General features: G+C 51.4%; 1 protein-coding gene across 5 annotated transcripts in view; it reads right to left on the bottom strand.

Moving 5' to 3' along the window:
• Window positions 1-279: 279 nt before the first annotated feature.
• Window positions 280-21,646, bottom strand: part of MAPK8IP2 (mitogen-activated protein kinase 8 interacting protein 2) — a 28,927-nt gene continuing 7,560 nt past the window's right edge. For 2 of the 5 annotated variants that reach the window (XM_027070331.2, XM_053199595.1), the window contains 12 exons: window positions 13,650-13,821; window positions 8,511-8,616; window positions 6,935-7,216; window positions 6,680-6,773; window positions 5,321-6,574; window positions 4,984-5,059; window positions 4,683-4,855; window positions 4,446-4,555; window positions 3,708-3,812; window positions 3,493-3,563; window positions 1,456-1,554; window positions 280-1,030 (listed from right to left, as the gene is read on the bottom strand). In XM_027070331.2, the coding sequence (XP_026926132.2) occupies window positions 958-1,030; window positions 1,456-1,554; window positions 3,493-3,563; window positions 3,708-3,812; window positions 4,446-4,555; window positions 4,683-4,855; window positions 4,984-5,059; window positions 5,321-6,574; window positions 6,680-6,773; window positions 6,935-7,216; window positions 8,511-8,616; window positions 13,650-13,693 (2,487 nt within the window). In that variant the 5' untranslated portion in view covers window positions 13,694-13,821 and the 3' untranslated portion in view covers window positions 280-957. Of the gene's footprint in view, window positions 1,031-1,455; window positions 1,555-3,492; window positions 3,564-3,707; window positions 3,813-4,445; window positions 4,556-4,682; window positions 4,856-4,983; window positions 5,060-5,320; window positions 6,575-6,679; window positions 6,774-6,934; window positions 7,217-8,510; window positions 8,617-9,586; window positions 9,939-13,649; window positions 13,822-21,646 lie in introns of those variants that run through there. The other 3 variants (XM_027070330.2, XM_053199596.1, XM_053199597.1) reach the window with 3 other exon arrangements.

The following is a 21,646-nucleotide window of genomic DNA, read 5'->3' as shown; positions in this document are numbered from 1 at the left end:
GATCTGAGCTATACCAGCTCCTCCATGTGACCACCCCCAGCCTGGAGATCTGGTGTGGACAGAGGAACACACAGGTGTGACCAGTGCCCCCTCTCTTTCTCTGGGCCCAGCTTCCTCCCTGGCCAATCAAGCACATTTGGGGAGAATCCCTAGGAAGGTCCACGGCATGATTTTGGAGAGTACTTCTCACGGCTCCATCAACCTGGAGTCTCGGTCCCCACTGCCAGGGGCAGCTCCCAGTCCCTTATCTGTGCCACCGTCCCCCAGAAACAGCCAGTGTCACACCAAGCAGAGAGTTTATTGAGGCGCTAGACTGCGGGGAGTGTGTGCAGCGGCGAAGCGGACGCTGGTGCGACCAGGGCCAGGGCGGGCGCCCTCCTCCTAGCGTCTGGGGGCTTGGGGTAAGCATCCAGAGCTACTCCTAATCTCCCCCAAGCCCCTTCTGGGGAACCCCTCCCTGCTTCCCCCTGAGCTCCACGGAGGGCAGTATGGGGGGTCCCTCTCTTTGTCCCTGTGGTCAAGGATGGGATAATCCCTTGAGATTCACTATAAAAATTAAAATTCCTTTATAAATCACAGGGGAGGGGCAGGAGGGGATCACCTGGGAGCTTGGTGCCACTGGCCACCTAGAGCCTCTCCTTCCTCTACAACCCTCCCAGTTCTGACCCCAAGTAAAGAGCAGAGGGTGAGAGTTTGCAGGCACAGAGAGGGGCAGAGACAGAAACAAGGAGATAGGAGGAGGTCAAGGGGCAGATGAGGGCGACACAGAGAGAAAGAACGGATCGGAGGGAAAGTGGAGAGGTGCGGACTCCTCTCTCCCGAAGCCCCTGGGGAGCACGGAGGAAACCCCTGGACGTCAGTTCCCACGTGCCCCCAATCCAGTTCTTGCCAAAGCCGCAGTGGCTTCTTGAGACACACCCAGCCCCAGCTGCACCTGCAGCAGGAGACCGGTGGCGGCTACTCCAGGTAGATGTCCTCTGTGGGGCAGGCGTACTCCAGGTGCTCCTGGTAGTACTCCAGGAAGGCGCGGCTGGGGGAGAGAGCGTCATCTACCAGCCACTCGGGGCTACCTGAGTCACCCGCACCCCCACGCCCCAAGTTCTCCCTCCTCACCCACCTGGGCCTGCCCATGTCACCCCTGGCCCCCATTCCTCAGCTCTCCAGGCCCGTGGGGCAACATGCCTCTTCCACCCCCAACACCCTCCCCCTAGGCTTCTGCCCCACATCTGCAAACTTGCTTTCCACCAACTTCTTCCAACTCTCCAGCTCTATGGCTCCTCATCTGGCCTTCCCCTCACTCCTGTACAAACTCCCCACCCCATGCCAGGCCTTCCCCACAAACCTCACCTCCCTGCCTGTCTTCCCAGCCCTACTCTCCCCACCCCCCGCCGGGCACTCACGCACCAGTTCTGCGTCCCACACGCCCCCCAGCCAACCCTCCCCACCCCAGCTCACCCCACACTCTGGGCCACGGGCCTCATGGACTCCTGGGACACAAAGACGTGGCAGGCAAAACGGCTCAGCAGAGGGTGTTTGGTGATGAAGCCGAAATAGCTGAAGGGGAGTTGGTGCAGAAGAACGTGAGAGCACACACACCGCAGGCCCCCCTTAAGATCTGGAGAGGAGTCGGGGACAGAGGGCTCCGGAGGAGAGTAAGGGGAGGGGACAGTGTGTGGGTCACAGGACTTCAAGATTTCAAGGTGACTTTTTGGGTTCTAGTGCAAGCACAGTGCTCGGCACCTAAGAGGAGTGAGTGGCCTGTGCTACTTTCTCCACGACAGGGGAGCCCCGCCAGGGCCACCCGCCTCCGTGGCTCCCCACCCAGAGCACACAGCAGGGCCTCCTTCCTGCCCTCTAGATGTGAGTCACGTGAGCCTGCACAGTCCCATCTCTGGTCCTGCAAACTCTTGCAGCTCTTATCTGAGCTCTGATTCGGGGCATGGCGTTGGCCCTCAACCTGCAAAACCCTCTTCGTGGAGAGACACCTCCCACTCTGGTTCTGTCACAACCTTTCAGTCACCGCCCCAACTCTTCCCTGAATCTGCCCTGTTCTCTTCACGAAGACATTAACGAAAGTTACTGTCCAGAGGGAGAGCCTGTCAGAGCCCCACGGCGTGAGTCTGGAGTCTCCCCCACTGTGGCCCATCCAACCCACATCACACTGGATTGGGCTCCTGTGGTTCTGCCACATGGGAATCCACATGACAGTGTCACGGCCAAAACAACATGCTCATGCTGTCGGTGAAGAGCCGCACCTCAAACGCCGCGTTCAGTCACATTTATCGTCACCGACGCTTCGATGGGGCTACCGAGTCCTGGGCACCACCCTCAGCCCTTCCTGTTCTCACCTCACATAAACTTCACGACAGCTCCGTGAGGTTAGTGTCCCGTTCTACTGTCTCTAGATGATGGAAATGAGGCGCCGAGGCAGTCAGAAACCTGCCCAAGGACGCACGGCCAGTCTGTGGCAGCGCAGGAGTACTTGTGGCAATCTGTGACCTAACAAGCCACATACTCCAGTTTCATCCGGCACATTCCGGACCCGCTGCCTCCTTCACAAGGAAATGAGCTACCCCTTCGCCTAACGCTATTTGCTCAGCGCCTCCTTACCATGAAGGACTGCACCGAGTTCTGGAGTAATACGTATTAGGAAGGTCTGGGCCAGGAGAGCAGCTCCTGTGTCCCCTCCCCTCCACCCACCACCTCCACTGCTTGAATCCTAAACCACTGGTCTGACCCTCCTTCTCTCACGGGCTTGCACTTGGGTCGTGTTTAGGTGTCTAGACCTGAGCTTGTGGCGCATGCAGTCTCCCTCCCGGTAGTGCCACCCTCAGCCCGCCGCCCATGCAGGTGTGGCCTCCATGCAGACCAGTCCTGTGGTGCCCAAGCGCCCTGCTGTTTGGTCTGAGCCCTGACACTCTATCCAGCTCTGCATCCTGACAAGCCAGCTGGTCAACCCAACTGAGTCACATTCAGTGACACCACTGCAAATGGGATGAAATACAAGCTCTTTGACAGAGTCAAAGGGCACCGGTACTCCTAGTGTCCCTCCAGCCTCATTCCAGCTGTTCCCCAAGACACCTAGTGCCCCCCACCCACAGCCTTGGCTCAACTGGCTCCCTACCAAGACCTGCCCCGTTACTTACTTGTCTTCCAAGGCTCACAGAATGCTTTCCAGTCCCCACCTGCGTCCCAAGAGAACTCACCCACCTCTCTACAGGTCTGCTCACTGGAGCCCCATAGCGACATCTGCCAGGCCCCGATAGATGCTTCTAGTGCTCACTTGTCTAGGTGTCTGTTTCCCCACCCGGACCAGATGGGAGCTTGTTTTAGCCATGTCTCCTGAGCCCAGTGCAGAGCGGGCGCCATGTAAGGGCTCAACTCACAGAGCCACGTGGCTGCAGGCAGGGCAGTCAGGGCGGTGGAGGACGGGACTCATAGAGGGGCGGCCCTTGGGTTTTATGGGGACTCTGAGGAAGAGAAGGCTCTCACCAGCTGTTGCGGGGATGGCAGCCACAGAAGGAGATGTTCTTCATCTGGAAGAAGTGGCTGCAATGCTGGAACTAGAGCAGAGGCGGCAGGCGTCTGCCAAGTTAGACGGAGGGCCTGGAGCCACTCCTGGCACCCTTGCCACCCTCCCTCCGTCGGACCCTCTTGCCTTAGCCCGTCCCCAGCCTCCCCTGTGCCTCAGACCCCTACACCCCCACCTCAGGTCCTCCGCTTAGACTCAGCTTGACCCCCCGAAGGGAAATCTCAAGGTCACAGGAGGCAGGAGGACGCAGGTGGACCGTCAGCTTCCGGGCAGTAGCAATCTGGGGAAGAAGTTAGGGAGAGAGGGTCTCAAGGGCCTACAAGGGTGTCTTCGTCTCCCCTTGGTGCAACATTTGCATTATGGATGAACGCTCTTGGCACTGACTCTCGAACGTGTGAGCCAGGGGTCTTGGCCATTCCTTAGGCTCAGGACCACCTGGTCACCTCTCTGCACAAAGCCTGCCATTTCCTTCTGTTCCTCCAGCTCCCACCACCCCGGCCTCCTCGCTGCCCACCCCACGAGCTGGATGGGAGTTCTCAGGCACAGGGCCGTCCTGCTCTTCGGCTGCTTTTCTACTCAGTCACAGGACCAGTAGAGGGCAGGTGCTCATTAAATGTTGACTAAGAACAAATGAGGGAGCAAATGACGGAGTGAGAGTTGGTCTTGATTTGCAGACAAAAAGAAGACGGACTGCAGGAAAGTAGAGGTCCCACTGAACCCGCCAAGAGACCCCAAGGTGCTGGGAGGCAGCTGCCAAGCTCTGCCCTCTGACCAGGCCTCTGAATCAGAGCTGGGATCCCTGCCCCCTGAGGCTCCCAAGGCCCCACCTGAACCCTCTGTGGTCAGAGGCCTGGGGCCTCCAGAGGCTGTGAAAGCCTACAGGACTGAGGTGGACCCCTGCCTCCAGACTGACCTTCTGCATGGCCGCACACAGGATGCCATTGCCCTGGTGACAGGGCACCTCTACAGAGCCCAGGAACTGCACGTCGAAGCGCTCCACCCAGCAGGGACTCCGCTTGCTCCCTGGAGGGGTGGGGAGGGGAGGGGAGTATCATAAGGGGTCTAGCTCAGACCAGTGGCGGGGGGCGGGGGGGGAGAGGAGGAGGGCGGCGGCTGGGTAGCAAACTACACCTCAGGGATGGGACCTCACCCAGCAGGTCCTTGGCAGGGCCGGGCACCGCGTGGGCGTAGAAGGCAGGGAAGACCCCACGCTCCCCTGTGCGCATGTTGAAGCCACGGAACCAGAAGTCGTCCTCCTCGGCCTCCACCAGCACCGGGTCATCCACATCCAGCTCCAGTTCATCCGGATGGCGGGGGATGAACCTGAGATGAGGTCGGAGGTGGGAGATCACTGGAGGAGGGGCAGCACTGGCTGGGATGCGTCCCCCCGGGCCCAACGGTGTCTGCAGACCGAGGTTGGGGATCACTGCCGGCACCTGAGGAGGCAGTACCTGAAGACAGCCCGATGGGTTTGCTCTCGCTCCTCCCCGTTGACCAAGCAGGAAAAAAGGCCAAAGGACTCGGTGCCTGAGTGACAGAGACAGGGAAAGACAGACTCAGAGGTGGGAAAGGAAAGTACTTGAAGGCCTGGCCAACTTCCTCCCCCCAACAGTCTGCTGTAGGTCGTCCTGAGTCAGGGAGGGAAAGGGAACCGGCCCATCGGGGCGAGGAGGAGCATCGATCCCCGCAGGCGTCCCCGCCCTGTGAGGGACCTCAGGCTGCCCTGGGCGCACTCTGGGGACCTGCCTGCTCCCCGGGACCGTCCCCCTTCCCCCACTTCCCACTCACTGGAAGAACGAGATGTGCTGTTGACAAAGACATTGAGGAACTTCTTGGAGAAGGTGAGGTCAGGGCTGTCTGGGGAGGCGTCCTCCGGGCCCTGACCGCCACTCAGAAGTGCAGCTGCTGTCTCTTCCTCGCTGGCCTCCCCGCCACTGTCCTCCTCGCTGGCCTCCCCGCCGCTGTCCTCCTCGCTGTCCTCCCCGAGGCCAGCGCAGCGCCGAAGGCTCACCAGCTCTAGCTGCGTGTGCTCGTCCACCACCAGCGTGTACTTGACCGCATCGTACACCAGCGAGGCGTCCAGCGGCGCGGCGGGGCCCGCGCTCCGGCCCCCAGGGGGCCCCGCCTTGTCTTCAGTGTCATCCTCTTCCTCTTCCTCCTCGTCGTCCTCCTCCTCCGAGCAGGCGGCAGAGCAGGTGCGGCCGGGACGGGCGCCGAGGCCCGGAGCGGCCCACAGCGGCGTGATCGTGTCGCGTGTGGGGTTGCTGAGGAAGAGGCAGGGCCCAGGCTGCGCAGGGCCAGGCCGGGGTGCCGAGGGCACGGGCGGCGGCGGCCCGCACAGCGTCTCTATGTCCACCAGCTCCACGCCGCCCGGCCCCGCAGCCGCCTCAGGGGCCTGTATGGCCCCGCCAGCCGGCGACACGGGCTCCCCCGAGGGACGCGACGCGGGGGACAGACACTGGCCAGGGCAGCGGATGGGCGAGGAGCCCTCGGAGATCATGCGGCTCACGAGGTTGCTGAGCAGCCAGGGCGAGTCGGCGTCCTCGCTGAGGTCTGGCTCGGACTCGGACCCTGACTCGTACTCGCTGTTGGTGTCGTCGTGGCCCACCGGCAGGAAGGCGGGGCGGCGCGGGGGCTCGCACGGGGCCTCGGGCTCGGGCTCGGGCTCGGAGGCAGGCGACGAGGCCTCCTCGATGGAGTTGGTGAGGTGCGAGGAGCGGCCGCTGCTGCTACTGCCGCCGTCGCTGCTCAGCTCCAGCTCCGTCTCGGAGATGGAGGAAATCATGCGCCCCAGGCGTGCGGCCCCAGCGTCCTCCGAGTCGGAGCCTGGCGACGACAGCTCCTGGCTGCTGCGCCGGCCTCCGCGGCCCCCGCTGGAGCGGCTGCCCAGGTCGGCCTCGATGCCAGGATCTGACGAGGGCGAGGCCCCACAGGGCGCGGGGGGGCCCACCGGCCGGTTCCCTTCGCAGTCGCAGCCTGGGCGCACAGGCGACTGTGCCCTGCAGGGGCTCGCGTCTGTGGGCTGGAGGGGGGCGGGTGACTCTGCCGAGCAGGGGTATATGTCAGCAAGCCCACCCGGTTCCCTTCCTCCCTTCCTCCCTCCCTCACCTCCTGTGACCCCACCACCAGCACCGCCACCCCGCTAACCTCTGGGGGGCTCCTGGGGAGGTGAGCACAGGACTGTTTCCTGCCAGGAAGCTGGAGGCGCTGGGGCAAAGCCTCCATTGTTGTTCAGGGAGTCCTGGGGGGGGGGGGGTTGGGGGGGGAACAGCAGTAAGACAGTGGTGCCGAGGAGGGTCTCCAGCTCTCAGGGGTAGGACAGGCTGTCATGGGGAGCAGAGTTCCAGATGGTGGAAACCCAGGTTTAGTTCCAGGGTGCTGTAGGTGGGTCTGGATGCTCACCTGGGCTCCCAGTGTAGTCAGGTGGAGCGTGGTGGGCCGATTCTTGTGGGGCTCCTCCATGGAGGGGGAGGGGATCAGGGCCTCCTCTGGGGCAGGGGCCTCTAAGCCAGGGCCTCCTCCCTCCTTGCCCTCCCCTTCTCCTTCCTCCTCTTCTTCCTCCTCCTCCTCCTCTTCTTCCTCCTCCTCCTCTTCATTGTCATCGATCATCTCAAACTCCTGGAAGTCATCCTGGAAGGAGCAGATGGGGTGCGGCTGCTCCGAACGTCCCAGGGAGAGACTGTCCTGCAAGAAGGAGGGACAGGCAGAGCTGGGCCAGAGCTCAATAGTGACCGGGGGTTCCAGGTGCCAGGAAAGGGGAAAGCAGAAAACTGTAAGTTAAGGGAGAGAAGACTCCAGTTCACTCTGCTCCCCATCAGCTGATCAGTTGTTTATTTGTTTGTTTTTCAACCTGCATAAGATACAAAAGGATCCCTTCAGTTCTTGCTAAGAGCCCAGACTCTTAAGCTTAAGTGACAGAAATTCTCAGAGCGGCCGCAACCCACCTGCCATCCTCATGTTGCTCCCAAACCTCGTCACATTTGACACCAGCACTCCTGCCTTCATAGCACTTTGACACAACTCACAATTACTCTACACCCCCAGCAAGCTGCAAGCCTCACCAGAGCAGGGCCATGTCCATATTGTGTACCCTACACCGAAAACAAGACTTAGCCTGTGGATGCTAAGTGGAATGCATGAAGACAGCCCAGGATAAACCAAGCTTGCACCCACCTCAGGGCCTTTGACACAGTTAATCACTTTCCTCCACTCCCTACTTCCCTCACCTGCCCAACCCCAGCTAGTCGTCCCTAAGGGCAAGGTTGTGTGCCATTTCCACCAGAAAATCTCCCTAATGGCTTCAGTCTCTGTTGAGTTCCCTTCCCCCTCAGTGCACCTAGGAGCCCAGTCCTTGATACTCAGGCAGCCAGCCATTGCCTCTTATGACTTTCTCCCCTACTGAGTTAGAAGCTCCCAAGGGCAAGGGCCACACTGGTCCCATTCTCCTTCCACACACCTGGAAGCCCCCAGCACTTGCCACGTGGCAGTTCCTCAGAAATGTTCTAGAGTGAGTAAAAACAAAAACGTGGAGAAAGGGAGGGAGAAGAGAAGAAGGAGGAGATGGGGAGGAGAAAAGATTGGGGTGGAGACGTAGGGCAGATATGTGGAAGCTTGAGAGATGGGGATAGGGTTAGGAAGGAGATGGCAGCTGGAAGGGGTTAGATCTTCCTAGAAAGTAGTCTGAAGACAGAAGGCACCCAAACCATAGGCACACCTCCCCTCCCCCAAGCTAGCCCAGTGACAGGGCCAGGGGAGGAATGCTAGGGACAGCCCTCTGTGGAGGGCATAGAGTCTGAGAAAAGAGAGGTTTGATATCAAGGAAGACCCTGGACCAGGAGGCCAAAAGGGAGGGGGGAGTCAAAGGATTTCTATTTCAAGGCTGAGCGTAGACCCACCCTAAAACTCCAAGTGAGCATTAAACAGATCCGAAGTGAAGTTCTCCCTTAACAGGGTTCCATGACCCCAGCCCATTTCCCACCTTCTCGCAGTGGTCCGAGTCATAGCTGAGGCCCAGGCCACAGTCATCGGTGATCTCAGACAGGTCCTCATCGTCAAATTCTTCCAGGCTTATGTCCTGGGGGGGCCTGGGGAGGGGACCAGGGTCAGAGAGCAAGGACAGGGCTCCTGAGGGAGCCACCACCCCTGGACTCCCTCCCTGTCTGGAGGCTGGTCCTAAGGAGGAACCCCCAGCTGCTAGGCCCCATGGTCTCCAGAAACCCCAATTCTCAGATCCACATCCTGCCATCACCTTGAACCCCAAGCTCTGCTCTTCAGTGGATCCCCCACAATCTGAGCCATGACCAGTCCAGAAGAGCCATCTGTCCCCCCAATCCTCCCCACCCCCTCCTCCTCTCTCCTCCAGGCTACAGGCCCCTCTGGGTCACAGCTTCAGCCCCAGGGGAGTCAGTCTGAGCAGAGTGGGGGAAGGGGGGGAAGGGGGAGCTGAAGCTGCAGCAGCAGAAGGGGGGGGTGCGTTCAGGTGGGCCTGCTCTGAGAGCAGAGTCTAGCCACTTTGTCTCCCATTCTGCCTAAGGCAGGTCTACACCCAAAGGTCCAACCTTCTCCCCACCTCAGTCCCTTCCCCCAGGGCTCCAGGCTTGATTTCAACTCTCTCCCTCCCGGAGCTTTACAGGCCAAGACAGGCCTTCAGCAAAGAGAGGCCCAGCAAGGCCAAAAGGACACTGCCAAGCACAGAGGGCGGCTCAGCATCCGGCCCAGACAGGCTGCCCCTCAAAGGCTCAACCCAGGTCCTCCACCCTTGAGGGGTCAGCTGCCCCAGCTGGGTGCAGCACAGGGTCCTAGCGGGATATGGGGGTAGGGGCATTAGGCCTTGGAGAAGGGGGAGGAGAGGAGGACAAAAATAGACCCTGAAGGGAAGGAGGAGGATGTACAGGAGTCAGAGGCCTTAGGACCAGACAGGGGACTGGGGCTTGGGTCCCCAAAGGCGATGGGGGTGGGGTGGCAGGCCCGGGTCGGAGGAGGCTGGGGATGGGTCGGGGCGGGGGCTGCAGGAAGATAAGGGCCTGCCGAGGCCCGGGGCGCCAGAGTGCGTACCTGCAGCCTGGCGGCGACAGCGAGTGAAAGGTGGAAAGAGAAAACATCTCCGCCCGATCCGCCATCTTCTCCGGGGAAAGGCCTGCCGACTGCGGCGGGGGGAGGGGTGCGCGGAGCGACGGCCCCGCACGCCCTTCGTCGCTCCCTCCCTCGGTCCTCAGCCCTCCCCGAGTCACCTCGTGACACGCCCTGCGACACCCCGCCCGCCGACACACCTCGACACCCTGCCAGGACACCGCGGCAGGCGAGCGGCAGCGCCGCAGGGGGAGGGGAGGAGGGGAGGGAGGATCCGGGAGAGGAGGGAGGGGACAGAGGAGGGAGGGAGGGGGACGGCGGGGAAGCTGGTTGGAGGAGAGAAGATGGTTTGACTGAGAGGCTCTGGTTCGGGAGCGATCGGGTTTGGGGTTTTTCTCGGGGTGGGGGGAGCAGGTGAGAAGCGGATTGGCGGGGATGAGGGTTAGGTATATGTACAGGAGGGTCTGCGGGTGGGGAGAGACAGAGTGAGACCCTTAAATGAGAACCCTACGGTGGGAAAGTGGAGGAAGGCAGCTGTCTGGGTCCACAGACCTCTGGTTAACCGTGGGATTGGATTGTGGGGGCTCGTGGAGGGGCGGGTGCCGCCCCGGAGCTGAGCTGACGTCCCGACGAATCAGAAGAGTTGGGGTCCCAAGCCTGGGTCTGAGGGGATGGAGACCGAGGCTGGGCTGGCTGCGGGTCCTAAGGGGCTGAGGGAGCTGTCCGCCTCTGGGTGCTGATCAGGGCTGGTTGGAGCTGTCCCACAAAGGGTGCTGATTGGGCCGCCGGAGATTTCTCCCTAAAACGTGCTGACTGGGCTGGAGGAGCTATTTCCCTGACGGGAGCTGATCACAGCTGAAGGAGCTGCTCTCCCAAATCTTGCTGATCGGTGCTGGACAGAGACATCTGACCAGGGATGCTGAGCTGGCTGGATTCGAAGTTAATCACACAGGATGCTTGATTGAGACTAAGACGGAACTTTCAGGACACAGTACAGACTACGCAGACTGGACCGAGGTACTGTTGGGAATTGGGTGATAACCCTGAGGCTATGTTCATTCAACTAGAAAAACTATTTCTTGAGCACCAAATATGTGATTGGCATTGTTCAGGATACTGACGTGTTCTGGCTTGTTGCGGAGCTGTGTGGGGAGAGCGATGGTTGAAATGGAGCTCAAAGAGTTAGATTAGGTCAGGGTCAGCAGGTATTGGGGCAGAGGGAGGGCAGATCAGTGTTATGAGTACAGTTGACACAGACAGGTTGGAGGGGCAGTTTAGGGAGACATTGTGGAGAAGACTTGGCTAAAGAAGGAAGCTGGAGTTTCAACAAGAGTGCCATGAAAGTATCCTTTTCCCCCCTTGATGGAAATTATGTGCGCTGACATTTCTTTGTCTGAATTATTTCTGTGGGAAGGATGTGGCTCTTGAATGATTAATGCCTGGAAACCACAAGGCAGAAGGAGCTCTTGCAAGTTGGGAAGGGCAACATCATTCTTTGGGAAAGACCTATGGCCAAGGGCAGACTGTGCCTGCTTTTGTGCCTAATCACAATTTACATTTTGTCTCAATTATGGTATTTTTCTAAGAATGGTACTTAATAGTTTATGTCATCCTCCCTAATGAATGAGAACTACAGGAGAGCAGAGACACTATCTTATCTCTCTTTGAACCTCCAAAGAGGTTCTTCTTTGAACCTCCAGTGCCTGGAACACAGCACATGCTCAGGAAATGTGTGAGTGAGCAAATGAATGAATGAGAGGGCTTATGGACTTCACCAGTCCATAAATGGGACATTAAGTCCTTGTCTCCATGCTGTCTTTTCAATTTTAGGAGCACTAAGAACATTCCTCATTTCTGAGGTTCAAGGAGTCTGGACATATTAACAACTCCATGACTTTCCCCCACAAAACTCCGGATCACTCCCTAGAATTCACAGAGTTTTTACCCCAACTTCCCAGACTTCCTTTCAATCCTGTCTTGTCGTGAAACTAGACATCCACATAAATGGTCCATCCAACAACACCATGGTAAGACAGTTCCTTGACTTCTGATCAGTCAACAGTCTTCAACTCTTTCAACTCTAGCAACCTCTCCCATAAAGAGCCTCAGGATTTACTTCTGCCTGGAATTGCACCAACTTTGAATCCTTATATGTCTAAATTCCGTCTCAAATTATCACTCCTACAATCCTCTTCAAGCCTCTCCACTTACTTCCCTCCCTCTTATCAGATGATACACCTGCGGATTCCAGGAGTATAAAGGTCATGAAGTTGGGGCTCCCACTCCTAATTTTACCTGTGAAGTCTTCCGTTTGCCCCCAGAGCACAAATGGAAGGTCACCAGCCTTAGAGTCTGAGAGATTGTGGTACTAATCTTTATCTTGCCATCAATTCTCTGAACATGGGAAAGTTACTCAATCCTACGGACCCCAGTTTCTTCATCTATACACTGATGCTATGAGGATCACGTGAGATAACACATGTAAAGCTCTAGGCATGGACCCAGGTCCCAATCATGATCATTCAATATTCCTTCTCTCCCTGCTCCTCACCCTGGGACCCGTTTCCTCCCAAACCCTCAGGACTCTGCTCTTTCCATCTCAGAGATACATTGATATGAAAAGGCAAAGTCTCCTGAAGGGGTTTATGCTCCTTACATCTCCTACATTTCTTCAAATCTACACGTCACCTCATGTGATCCTCATAGCATCCTTGTATGGATGAAATAACAGATCCAGAGAGAGAGCTGATCAATCGCTCCTTGAAGTTCTTTCTTCCCTCAGCCTGTGGGTCCCATGCACTATTGGTTTTCCTCTTGCCTTCCTAACCACCCATTGTCAGTGTCCTTCCAGACTCCTTTTCCTTCCCTTAAACTACTCCACCACTTTAATAATTCGGTTTGCTCTATGGTCCACTAATGGTATGGACAGTTACTACAAAACACAAAATTGACTGGACTTATGTGGGAAAATTGAAATAGCAACACAGTTTCAGCAATCCTCAGCACAGATCAATTCTAAAAAATCAGAGGACGTTTCCTGACAATTTTCTCATAGATTAGAAAAGAAGTAAGTGCAAACTAATCTGCTTTTATTCTGTTCATATACCATAGAAGTCCCACACACAAAAAAAGCAAAAATGCCAATGGCTGAAACTATGAACAGAAATCTATAAAAAGGATGAAAAGCTTAAGAGCCACACTTTATGGGGAATGCTGTCATAACCAATAACTTCACCACCTCCTGAATTTTTTTAATGTTTATTTCTTTTTGAGAGAGAGACAGAGTGTGAGTGGGGGAGGGGCAGAGAGAGAGGGAGACACAGAATCCAAAGCAGGCTGCAGGCTGCAGGCTCTGAGCCGTCAGCACAGAGCCCAGCGTGGGGCCCGAACCCACAGACCGCGAGATCATGACCTGAGCCGAAGTCAGATGCTTAACCAACTGAGCCACCAGGCGCCCCACCACCTCCTGAATTTTGATTTTAGGCATCCAGTTCTCTGACCAACGCCTCCTACTTTTCTTGCTTTCTTACTATTATCACAATGACACCCACAATTCTTTGACCCAATAAGAAGCCTGTTCCAATTACTATTGCTGTGTAGAAAATTATCACTAAGTTGATTTTTTTTAAAGCATTTTATTCTGCTTACAGTTTTGCAGTCATAAATTTGGGATTTAAAAGTCCTTGTCTGGGGCCTTTGGTGTGGTGTGGTTACTGTCAGAGATCAGCTGGCCTGGATGTCCAAGATGGCTCACTCACAAGGCTGGCAGTTGATATTGACTATTGACTGAGAGCTCAGCTGGGGCTGTCAACCAGCACCTACACCTGGCCTCTCTGGCATGGTATAGTCTCAGGGTAACTGGACTTTTTACAAGATGGCTGGCTTCCTCCAGAGTGAGTATCCTAGGAGGGCCAGGCAGAAGCTGCATGGCCTTTTAAGATATAGCTTTGAAAGTCATATGGCATCACTTCTGCTATATGACTTTCATACCTATTGGTCAAAGTAGTCCCAAGACCCTCCAGATTCAAGAGAGAGGTCATAGACCCACCTCTCAGTAGGCAGTAGGAGGAGTGTCAAGGAATTGGGGGCCATGTTCTAAAGCCACAGATCTCCAGTACGGTGACCCTCTCATTGTTCTCATTGCCATTCAAGCTCTTCTCTCTTGCATCATCAATGTCTCCTTCTCTTCTGGATCATTTCCATCAGCAAACAAGCAAAATCTAGGAATAAACAAGGAATCCAAAGTCATGGGGTTTACAGATATTGTTATGCCTTCAAGAAAAAGACAGTAAAAGAATATCCTTTATGGTTTAAGAAAGGAATCTCACAAACAGTTATGCCTTTCAGAAAACAGATTTCTACCAATAAGGAAAATGGTCATGACAATAAATCAGAGTTGAAGTTTTTTAAGGGATGGTTACTCTTAGGAAATAGCAACAATCTGAAATCTCAATGTCTTAAAACATTTCTTCATACAGAGTAGGACACCCAAAGACAGTTACATAAAAATTGAATACAGAAGAGGACTGTACGTTTTCACATGAGTCTTCACACTTGACCAGTATCATTGTCCCACATGGGACTATACTGGAGCCTTGACATCATGAATCTCAGAGACCTTCCCATTTGTTGTGATGAGTGCAAAGGGACTACCCCAGCAAAGCACTCCAGGAAATATCAGGCTGGGGAATATTTGGTGAGAATGGCTTCTCAAGTTTCCCCTGTCCTTCCCAAAGACACACTAGACAGTGGTCAGCCTGACCAGGGAGAGGTCCTGAAAGGTTGTGGGAGGCCCAGAGTGGAGATGTACAAGGCCTCTTCCACTCACAAACTTGTTACCCTAGAAATTCCAGCATAATTACCTTATTTGGTTGACAAAAATTGCCTTTATCAATCTTGCAGCACAGACTACAGGTTAGATAACAAGGACCAGGCCACTGGCATGATGCCCCTTTTTCTCTTCCCTGCCTCCTCCTCCCACCCTGTCACCTTCATTTCCTGTACTTCCAAATAAGCTACTCGCCCCTGAACCCTTGTCCCAGCCCCTATTTTTGAAAGAATCTGATCTAAGGCACCCTTTTACTTATGATACCCAGTTTACTCTTAACAAAGCCTAAAGTTAATGGATGTTTCTATCCTCTTCCTGAACAGCATAAAGACCCTAGAAGACTCTAACTGGATTCACTGCAGTCCCAATTAAATTTCATTGTACATTTTAATTTTCCTTTTAGAGACACACAAGGAATTGTTATTTTTGCTTTAAAAAGGTTTTTTTTTTCTTTTTAGTGTTTTTACTTATTTTTGAGACAGAGAAAGACAGAGCATGAGCAGGGGAGGGGCAGATAGAAAGGGAGACACAGAATCCGAAGCAGGCTCCAGGCTCTGAACTGTCAGCACAGAGCCCGACGCGGGGCTGGAACTCACAGACCATGAGATCATGACCTGAGCCGAAGTCGGACGCTTAACGGACTGAGCCACCCAGGTACCCCTAAAAAGTTTTTTTAATGTTTATTTATTTTTGAGAAAGACAGAGACAGAGACAGAGCACAAGCAGGGGAGAGGCAGAGAGAGAGGGAGACACAGGATCTGAAGCAGACTCCAGGCTCTGAGCTGTCAGCACAGAGCCTGATGCGGGTCTCAAACCCACAAGCTGTGAGGTCATGACCTGAGCCGAAGTCAGATGCTTAACTGACTGAGCCACCCACGTGCCCTGGAATTGTTATTTTTGCTTTAAAGAGTCAATGTTTACTTAGATTTACCCAAATGTTTACCTCTTTATGTATTCTTCCTTACTTGCACCTCAGACCTTCCTGTGATACCCTTTCCTTTTGCCTGACATACAATATTTAGCATTTTTTTTTAATTGGGAGCTCTGTGCAGTAAACTCTCCATTTGTCTAGGAAATTCTTTATTTTGCCCTAACTCCCCAAAAATCATTTTACTGGATGAAATCTAGGTCAGGTAATTTGTTGCCACCAACATCTCAAAGGTATCATTTTGCTGTCTTCTGAATTGCCTTGTTGCTGCAAGAAGTCATTTCTCAGTCCCCCATTCTCTTGAAGACCATTTCTCTTTCCTCTCCAGCTTCATTTAGGACTTTCTCCTTTGTCTTTGGGTTTCTGAAGTTTCAATACAGTGGATCTAGGTGTCCATTTGTTTTTCTGTTTTTTTCGGCCTGAGGTTTACTAACCTTTTTTTTATGTTTATTTATTTTTGAGAGAGAGAGAGAGAGAAGCAGAGAGAGTTAGAGGGGGAGGGGCAGAGAGAGGGAGACAGAGAATCCTAAGCAGGCTCCAGGCTGTCAGCTCAGAGCCCAACATGGGGCTCGAACTCATGAACCATGAGATCATGACCTGAGCCAAGATCAACAGTCGGACGCCACCGAGGCTCCCCCTGAGCCTCTTAACCATATGGATTTCTCCACATAGTTTCCTCAGTTTAGAAATTTCACAGCCAATGTGTCCTTGAATATCGCCTCCCCCATTTCCTCTTTCTCACCGGGGGCCCCACTCAGACCCCGTGGACCTTCTCATTCTAGCCTCTGTGGCTCTTAATGCCTATACATCTTCCAGGCAATATCCAGGATAATTGATTCTCATTTATCTCTTAGTTCATGCATTCACTCTTCAGTTGTTTATTATTTGCTGTTATTCAAGCTGCGCACTGAGTTTTACATTTATTTGAAATTAAAATTCAAGTGAAACATAAACTAAATTAAAACTTTATTTTAGAACTTCCGTCTGGAACTTCTTTTCAGAAAGTTTGATTATTCTTCATAGTTTCTCAGTTTCCACACATATTTTCAGCCTTACCATTTATTACTTAAATGATATTGAACATAGGCCTTTTGTAACACATTTGATAATTCCATTACCTGAAGCGTACTGTCTGTGGTTACTGCTGGTTTGTTCTCATGATCCCTCATTATCATTCATCACCTTTTTTTTTTTAAACTTAGGGATGCCCATTAGCCTTGGGATTGCATTCGTGGGAAACTCTGTGGCCTAGGAGGAGGTAGAAACCACCAGGGAGAGTTTGTATTTTGTCTACCAGGCACCTATAAGCATTAGCAACCTGAGGTCACTCTATATTCAATGTCCCATCGAAGGGTTCTTGGAGCACCCTGACCATATGAACTTGAACTGCCAACCTACATGAGGGCCAGCTTCCTCTTCTAAGTTTTCAGCATCTCTGTCTCTCTCTTGCACACACACACACACACACACACTTCACTTCACTCCAAATTTGAAATAATTTTCTCTGCACTCCCTGAAGGACAGAGTATTTCTCTAATTCACCCTAATACTGAGGGTTTAACTCTTTGAAGTCCAAGGTTTGCAGAGGATTGGTTTCTTATTAAATTCTCCTCCTTAACAGACTCTGATTTGTCTCTGTCTTCTGCGTTTCAAAGGGTACATATTCATTTTCTAGGGCTGCCATTAAAAAGTACCACAAAGTTGGTGGCTTCAACAACAAAAATTTGTTCTCTCGTATTTATGGAGGCTAGAAGCCCCAAGTCAACATGTCAGCAGGGCGAGACTCTCTCCAAAGGGTCTAGGAGAGGGTTCTCCCTTGCCTCTTCCCAGCTTCTGGTGGTTTCCAGCTCCTTGGTTCATAAATGCATCCCTCCAGTCTCTGTCTACATTGTCCCATGAGCTTCTCTCCTAGGTTTTTGTGTCTGTGTCCAAATATCCCTATTTTTAAAATTAGTCTCTATTAAAAAAAAAAAAAATTGTTGATTGAGGGGGGGGACACAAGTGAGCATGGACAGAGAGACAGAGGGAGAGAAAGAGAGAGAGAAACGGGGCTCACCAGAAGTGCAGCCCGAACTCACCTGAAGCAGGGCACGAGCTCACAAACTGTGAGATCATGACCTGAGCCAAAGTCAGATACCTAATGACTTGAGCCACCCAGGTGCCCAAATTTCTCTCTTATTATAAGGATACCAGTAATCGGATTAGGACCCACCCTAATCCAGTGTGACTTTATTTTAACTAATTTTATCTGCAAAGACACTATTTATAAATAAGGGCACTTTTTTTTTTAGGTAGGCTCCATGCCCAAGGTGAGGCTTGAACTCATGACCTTAAGATCAAGAGCTGCACACTCCACTGACTGAGCCAACCAGGTACCCCAATACGGTCACATTCTGAGGTTCTGGGTGGGTATGCACTGTGGGGGAGGACACTATTTAACTATCTATTCATAGCATAGGCTATAAAACCCCAATCAAATTCTCTCTGTTCATCAAATGGCTCTGATCGAACACAGTATGCTGTGCTCCACTGCCCCTCTGGCCTCCCTTCTTACTTCGTCCCTTATTTTCTTATTAGATCATCAATGACTTTTGAAAACACTTTTTAAGAAAACAGTTTGTCCTACATTCTTTTACTGAAGTATAGTTGACACATAATGTTACGTTAGTTTCAGGTGTACAACATAGAGATTGGACAAGTCTATGCATTATGTTGTGCTCACCATCGGTCATCACACAATGCTGTTACAAGACCACTGACTGTATTCCCTATGCTCTACCTTGTATTCCCTTACATTCCCATTTATCCCATAACTGGAAGCCTGTGTCTCTCACTCCCCTTCACCCATTCTGCCCACCCCCCACCCCATTAGTTTGTTCTCTGTATTTATGGGTCTGTTTCTGCTTTTTGTTTTGTTTTTTAGATTCCACATATAAGTGAAATCATATGGTATGTGTCTTTCTCTGTTTGACTTACTTGACTTAGAGTAATACCCTCTAAAGTCCATCCATGTAGTCGCAAATGGCAAGATCTCATTCTTTTTCATTGCTGAGTAATAATCCATTATATGTGTATGTGTGTATATATATTCTATATGTATGTGTGTATAAAACATATGTGTGTATATATCCATTCTTCTATCATTGGACATTGGCTGCTTCCATATCTTGGCTATTCTAGATAATGCTGCAATAAATATATGGGTGCATATATCTTTTTGAAATGGTGTTTGTTTTCTTTGGGTAAATACCCAGTATTAATTACTGGATCATACGGTATTTCTATTTTTAATTTTTTGAGGAACCTCCATACTGTTTTCACAGTGGCTGTACCAGTTTGCATTCTTACCAATAATGCATGAGGATTCCTTTTTCTCCACATCCTTGCCGACACTTGTTATTTTTTGGTTTATCCTTCATTTTATGGGGCACCTGGGTGGCTCAGTTGGTTAAGCATCTGACTCTTGATTTCAGGTCCAGTCACAATCTCATGGTTGTGAGATTGAGCCCTGCGTTGGGCTCCACACTGGGCATGGAGGCTGCTTAAGATTCTCTCTTTGTCTCCCTCTGCCCCTCTCCTGTTTTCGCATGCTCTCTCTTTCTCTCTATATCTCAAAAAAAAAAAAAAAAAGTCCAAAACATTTTCATCAGGAAGTTCTATTTAGGAATCTAGCTTGCCATATTACATTTGCATTCATTTTATGAAAAGAAACTATAGGGGCGCCTGAGTGGCTCAGTTGGTTGAGCGTCTGACTTCGGTTCAGGTCATGATCTCACAGCTCGTGAGTTCAAGACCCACATTGGGCTCCGTGCTGACAGCTCGGAGCCTGGAGCCTGCTTCGGATTCTGTGCCTCCCTCTCTCTCTGCCCCAACCCACTCGCATTCTGTCTCTGTCTCTCTCAAAAATAAATAAACATTAAAAAAAATTGTTTTAAAGAAAAGAAACTACAACATGTAAGACTAGCTCAAGAAAATTAATGAATTATATGTCTATTTCACTTACAAGCATATATACAAAATTCCCAACAAAATACTAGATAATGAAACTCAACAGTTTATATTTGTAAATGCATTCTGATCCCAGAAATCCAAGGATGGTTCAATATCTCACTTTCACTTCCAATGGTAACCCACCACATTCATGGACTAAGAGGAAATTTGCATAAGCATCTCAATAGATGTGAAGTGTATAACATTCAACAATTATTTATGATTTTTAAAGAATTATTTATTATTTTTTAAATGGCTTCCAGCCATTATGGAATAACTGCTATCAGACTTTCCTTCCTTCCAAAGGGGGTGTGTAGGAAACCCCAGAAAACTGAACAAAATATAGGGAGCAACTATTTTCAGACATTGGACAAAGGACAGCACAGGACTGTGTTCCCTAAGGGAATCAATGACATAAAGCCTATGATTGCCCTCATTTTCCACAGAGAGGAACTTCTGGACTGCAGGAACTTCCAGAAATCAGAGTGTGGCAGTCATGATGAGTTTAAAAGACAGAGTTAGAGCTTGCAGAGGCCAAGGTATTTGGAATTTTCAGACAGAGAGAGAGAGGATCAACTCAGAGAAAGAGTTCCAGAAATCTTCGATAGGGTCCCTCCCCCAAGTTATTCTACACAAGCAGCCTGCTGTGTAGTATACAAGAGAATACTCTTCAGTGCCCTCTCCAGATGTGAACATGAAGCATAAACCAAGGAAGAACCCTAAAGGACAGAGCTGGGAGCTTTCAAAACAAGTAACTTTCTCTTCTTCCAGGGTAGAGGTCTTCATTATTCATGCTTAATAGGATTTGGAAATTGCCACAGACCATAGACTGATATATTTCCCATGTTGCCTTTTCTAAATAGAGGTTTTACCTTTTATCCTATTCTTACTCTCTCATTGCATATTTGGGACACATAAAATATTTTTCAGTTTATAAATCACTAAATTTATAAACTACTGTACATTGATTATGTTGGGAGAACAAATAACATATCATTTCATTTTTAAATCACTGGACCACAAGAATCTACATCAGACCCTTTTGAACAAACTGTACATAACTCAGAGAACCTAAACTGTGAGCTGGATGCTGCTCAGCCCAGCTGCAACTGTTGGAACTGTTACAAATGGTCTCCCTTAGGGATGAAGTGAGCTTGTTCCAGATACAGCAGAGTGCACAGATAACAAGAATGGCCAAAAGAGAGTACTGCAGCAGAAACTGCCAATTGTCCCCCAATATCTCTTCTCCTGTTCCTCTATGATTTTAGAATCCCTGATTTTCAGTCAGCCATTTAGCCTTCCAAAATAAATACGTATTTCAGTCCCCCTTGCACTAGTGGCACAGGGCAGCATCCAGGTATTTCCCTTAGGAGATCACTGGCATGAGGCATTTGTGCCCATCCTTATCCTTGCTGGCTAAAAATGGAAGCACTTGTTGGAGCAGTCATCTTGGATCATGAAGTAACCTTGGGAATGGAGGACATAAAGGCAGAAGAAAATAAAAGAAACCTAGATCTTTACAGACTTCATGGAATAGAGCCACCATTCAAGCCCAGGGACGGCTACCTCTAAACTCTTACATGAGATAAATAAAATTATATTATGTAAACTGCATAAAATTGTACATGTCGTGTACTGTGTGATTCCAGGGACCCCACTAAGTGTATTCTGTGTGTTCAACCACACACAGCAACACTAAAATTTCCCTTTTACTTAAGACACTGTTATCCTGGGTCTTTGTGATTCATGGCCAAACAGTATTTTAATTGCTACAGAGCATAAAGTGGGATAATCAATTTGGGGAGAAGTTTAGCAATACTTAGTAAAACTGAAAATACACATATCCTATGGTCCCTATGATATACTATTACAGTGCTTCTCAAAATACGGTCCGTGGACCCTGGAGTTTCTAAAGGTCAACAAGGCCCAAATTATCTTTATAACACTAAGACGTGACGTGTCTTTCCACTGTGCTGGCATTCGCATTTATTGTGCAAAAGCAATGGTTAGGTAGCATAAATCAAAGCTGGGGTACCAAACTGTAACAGTAATCACTGAATTCTTCACTATGGTCAGAGGTCGAAGGGAGGAAAAAGCAGTTTCACTTAGGAATTTTGTTGATTAATGGGGCACCTGGGTGGCTCAGTCGGTTAAGCGTCTGACTCTTGGTTTTGGCTCGGGTCATGATCTCATGGTTCCTGAGTTCGAGCCCCACAGTGTGGAGCCTGCTTGGGATTTTCTGTCTCCCTCTCTCTCTCTGCTCCTCCCCCACTCACTCTCTCTCTCTCAAAATTAATAA

The sequence above is a fragment of the Acinonyx jubatus genome, chromosome B4 (assembly GCF_027475565.1).
Source record: "Acinonyx jubatus isolate Ajub_Pintada_27869175 chromosome B4, VMU_Ajub_asm_v1.0, whole genome shotgun sequence".
NCBI classification, from domain to species: domain Eukaryota; kingdom Metazoa; phylum Chordata; class Mammalia; order Carnivora; family Felidae; genus Acinonyx; species Acinonyx jubatus.
The sequence above is the reverse complement of the archived record's forward strand: the minus strand, read 5'-3'. Positions and strand labels throughout refer to the sequence as shown.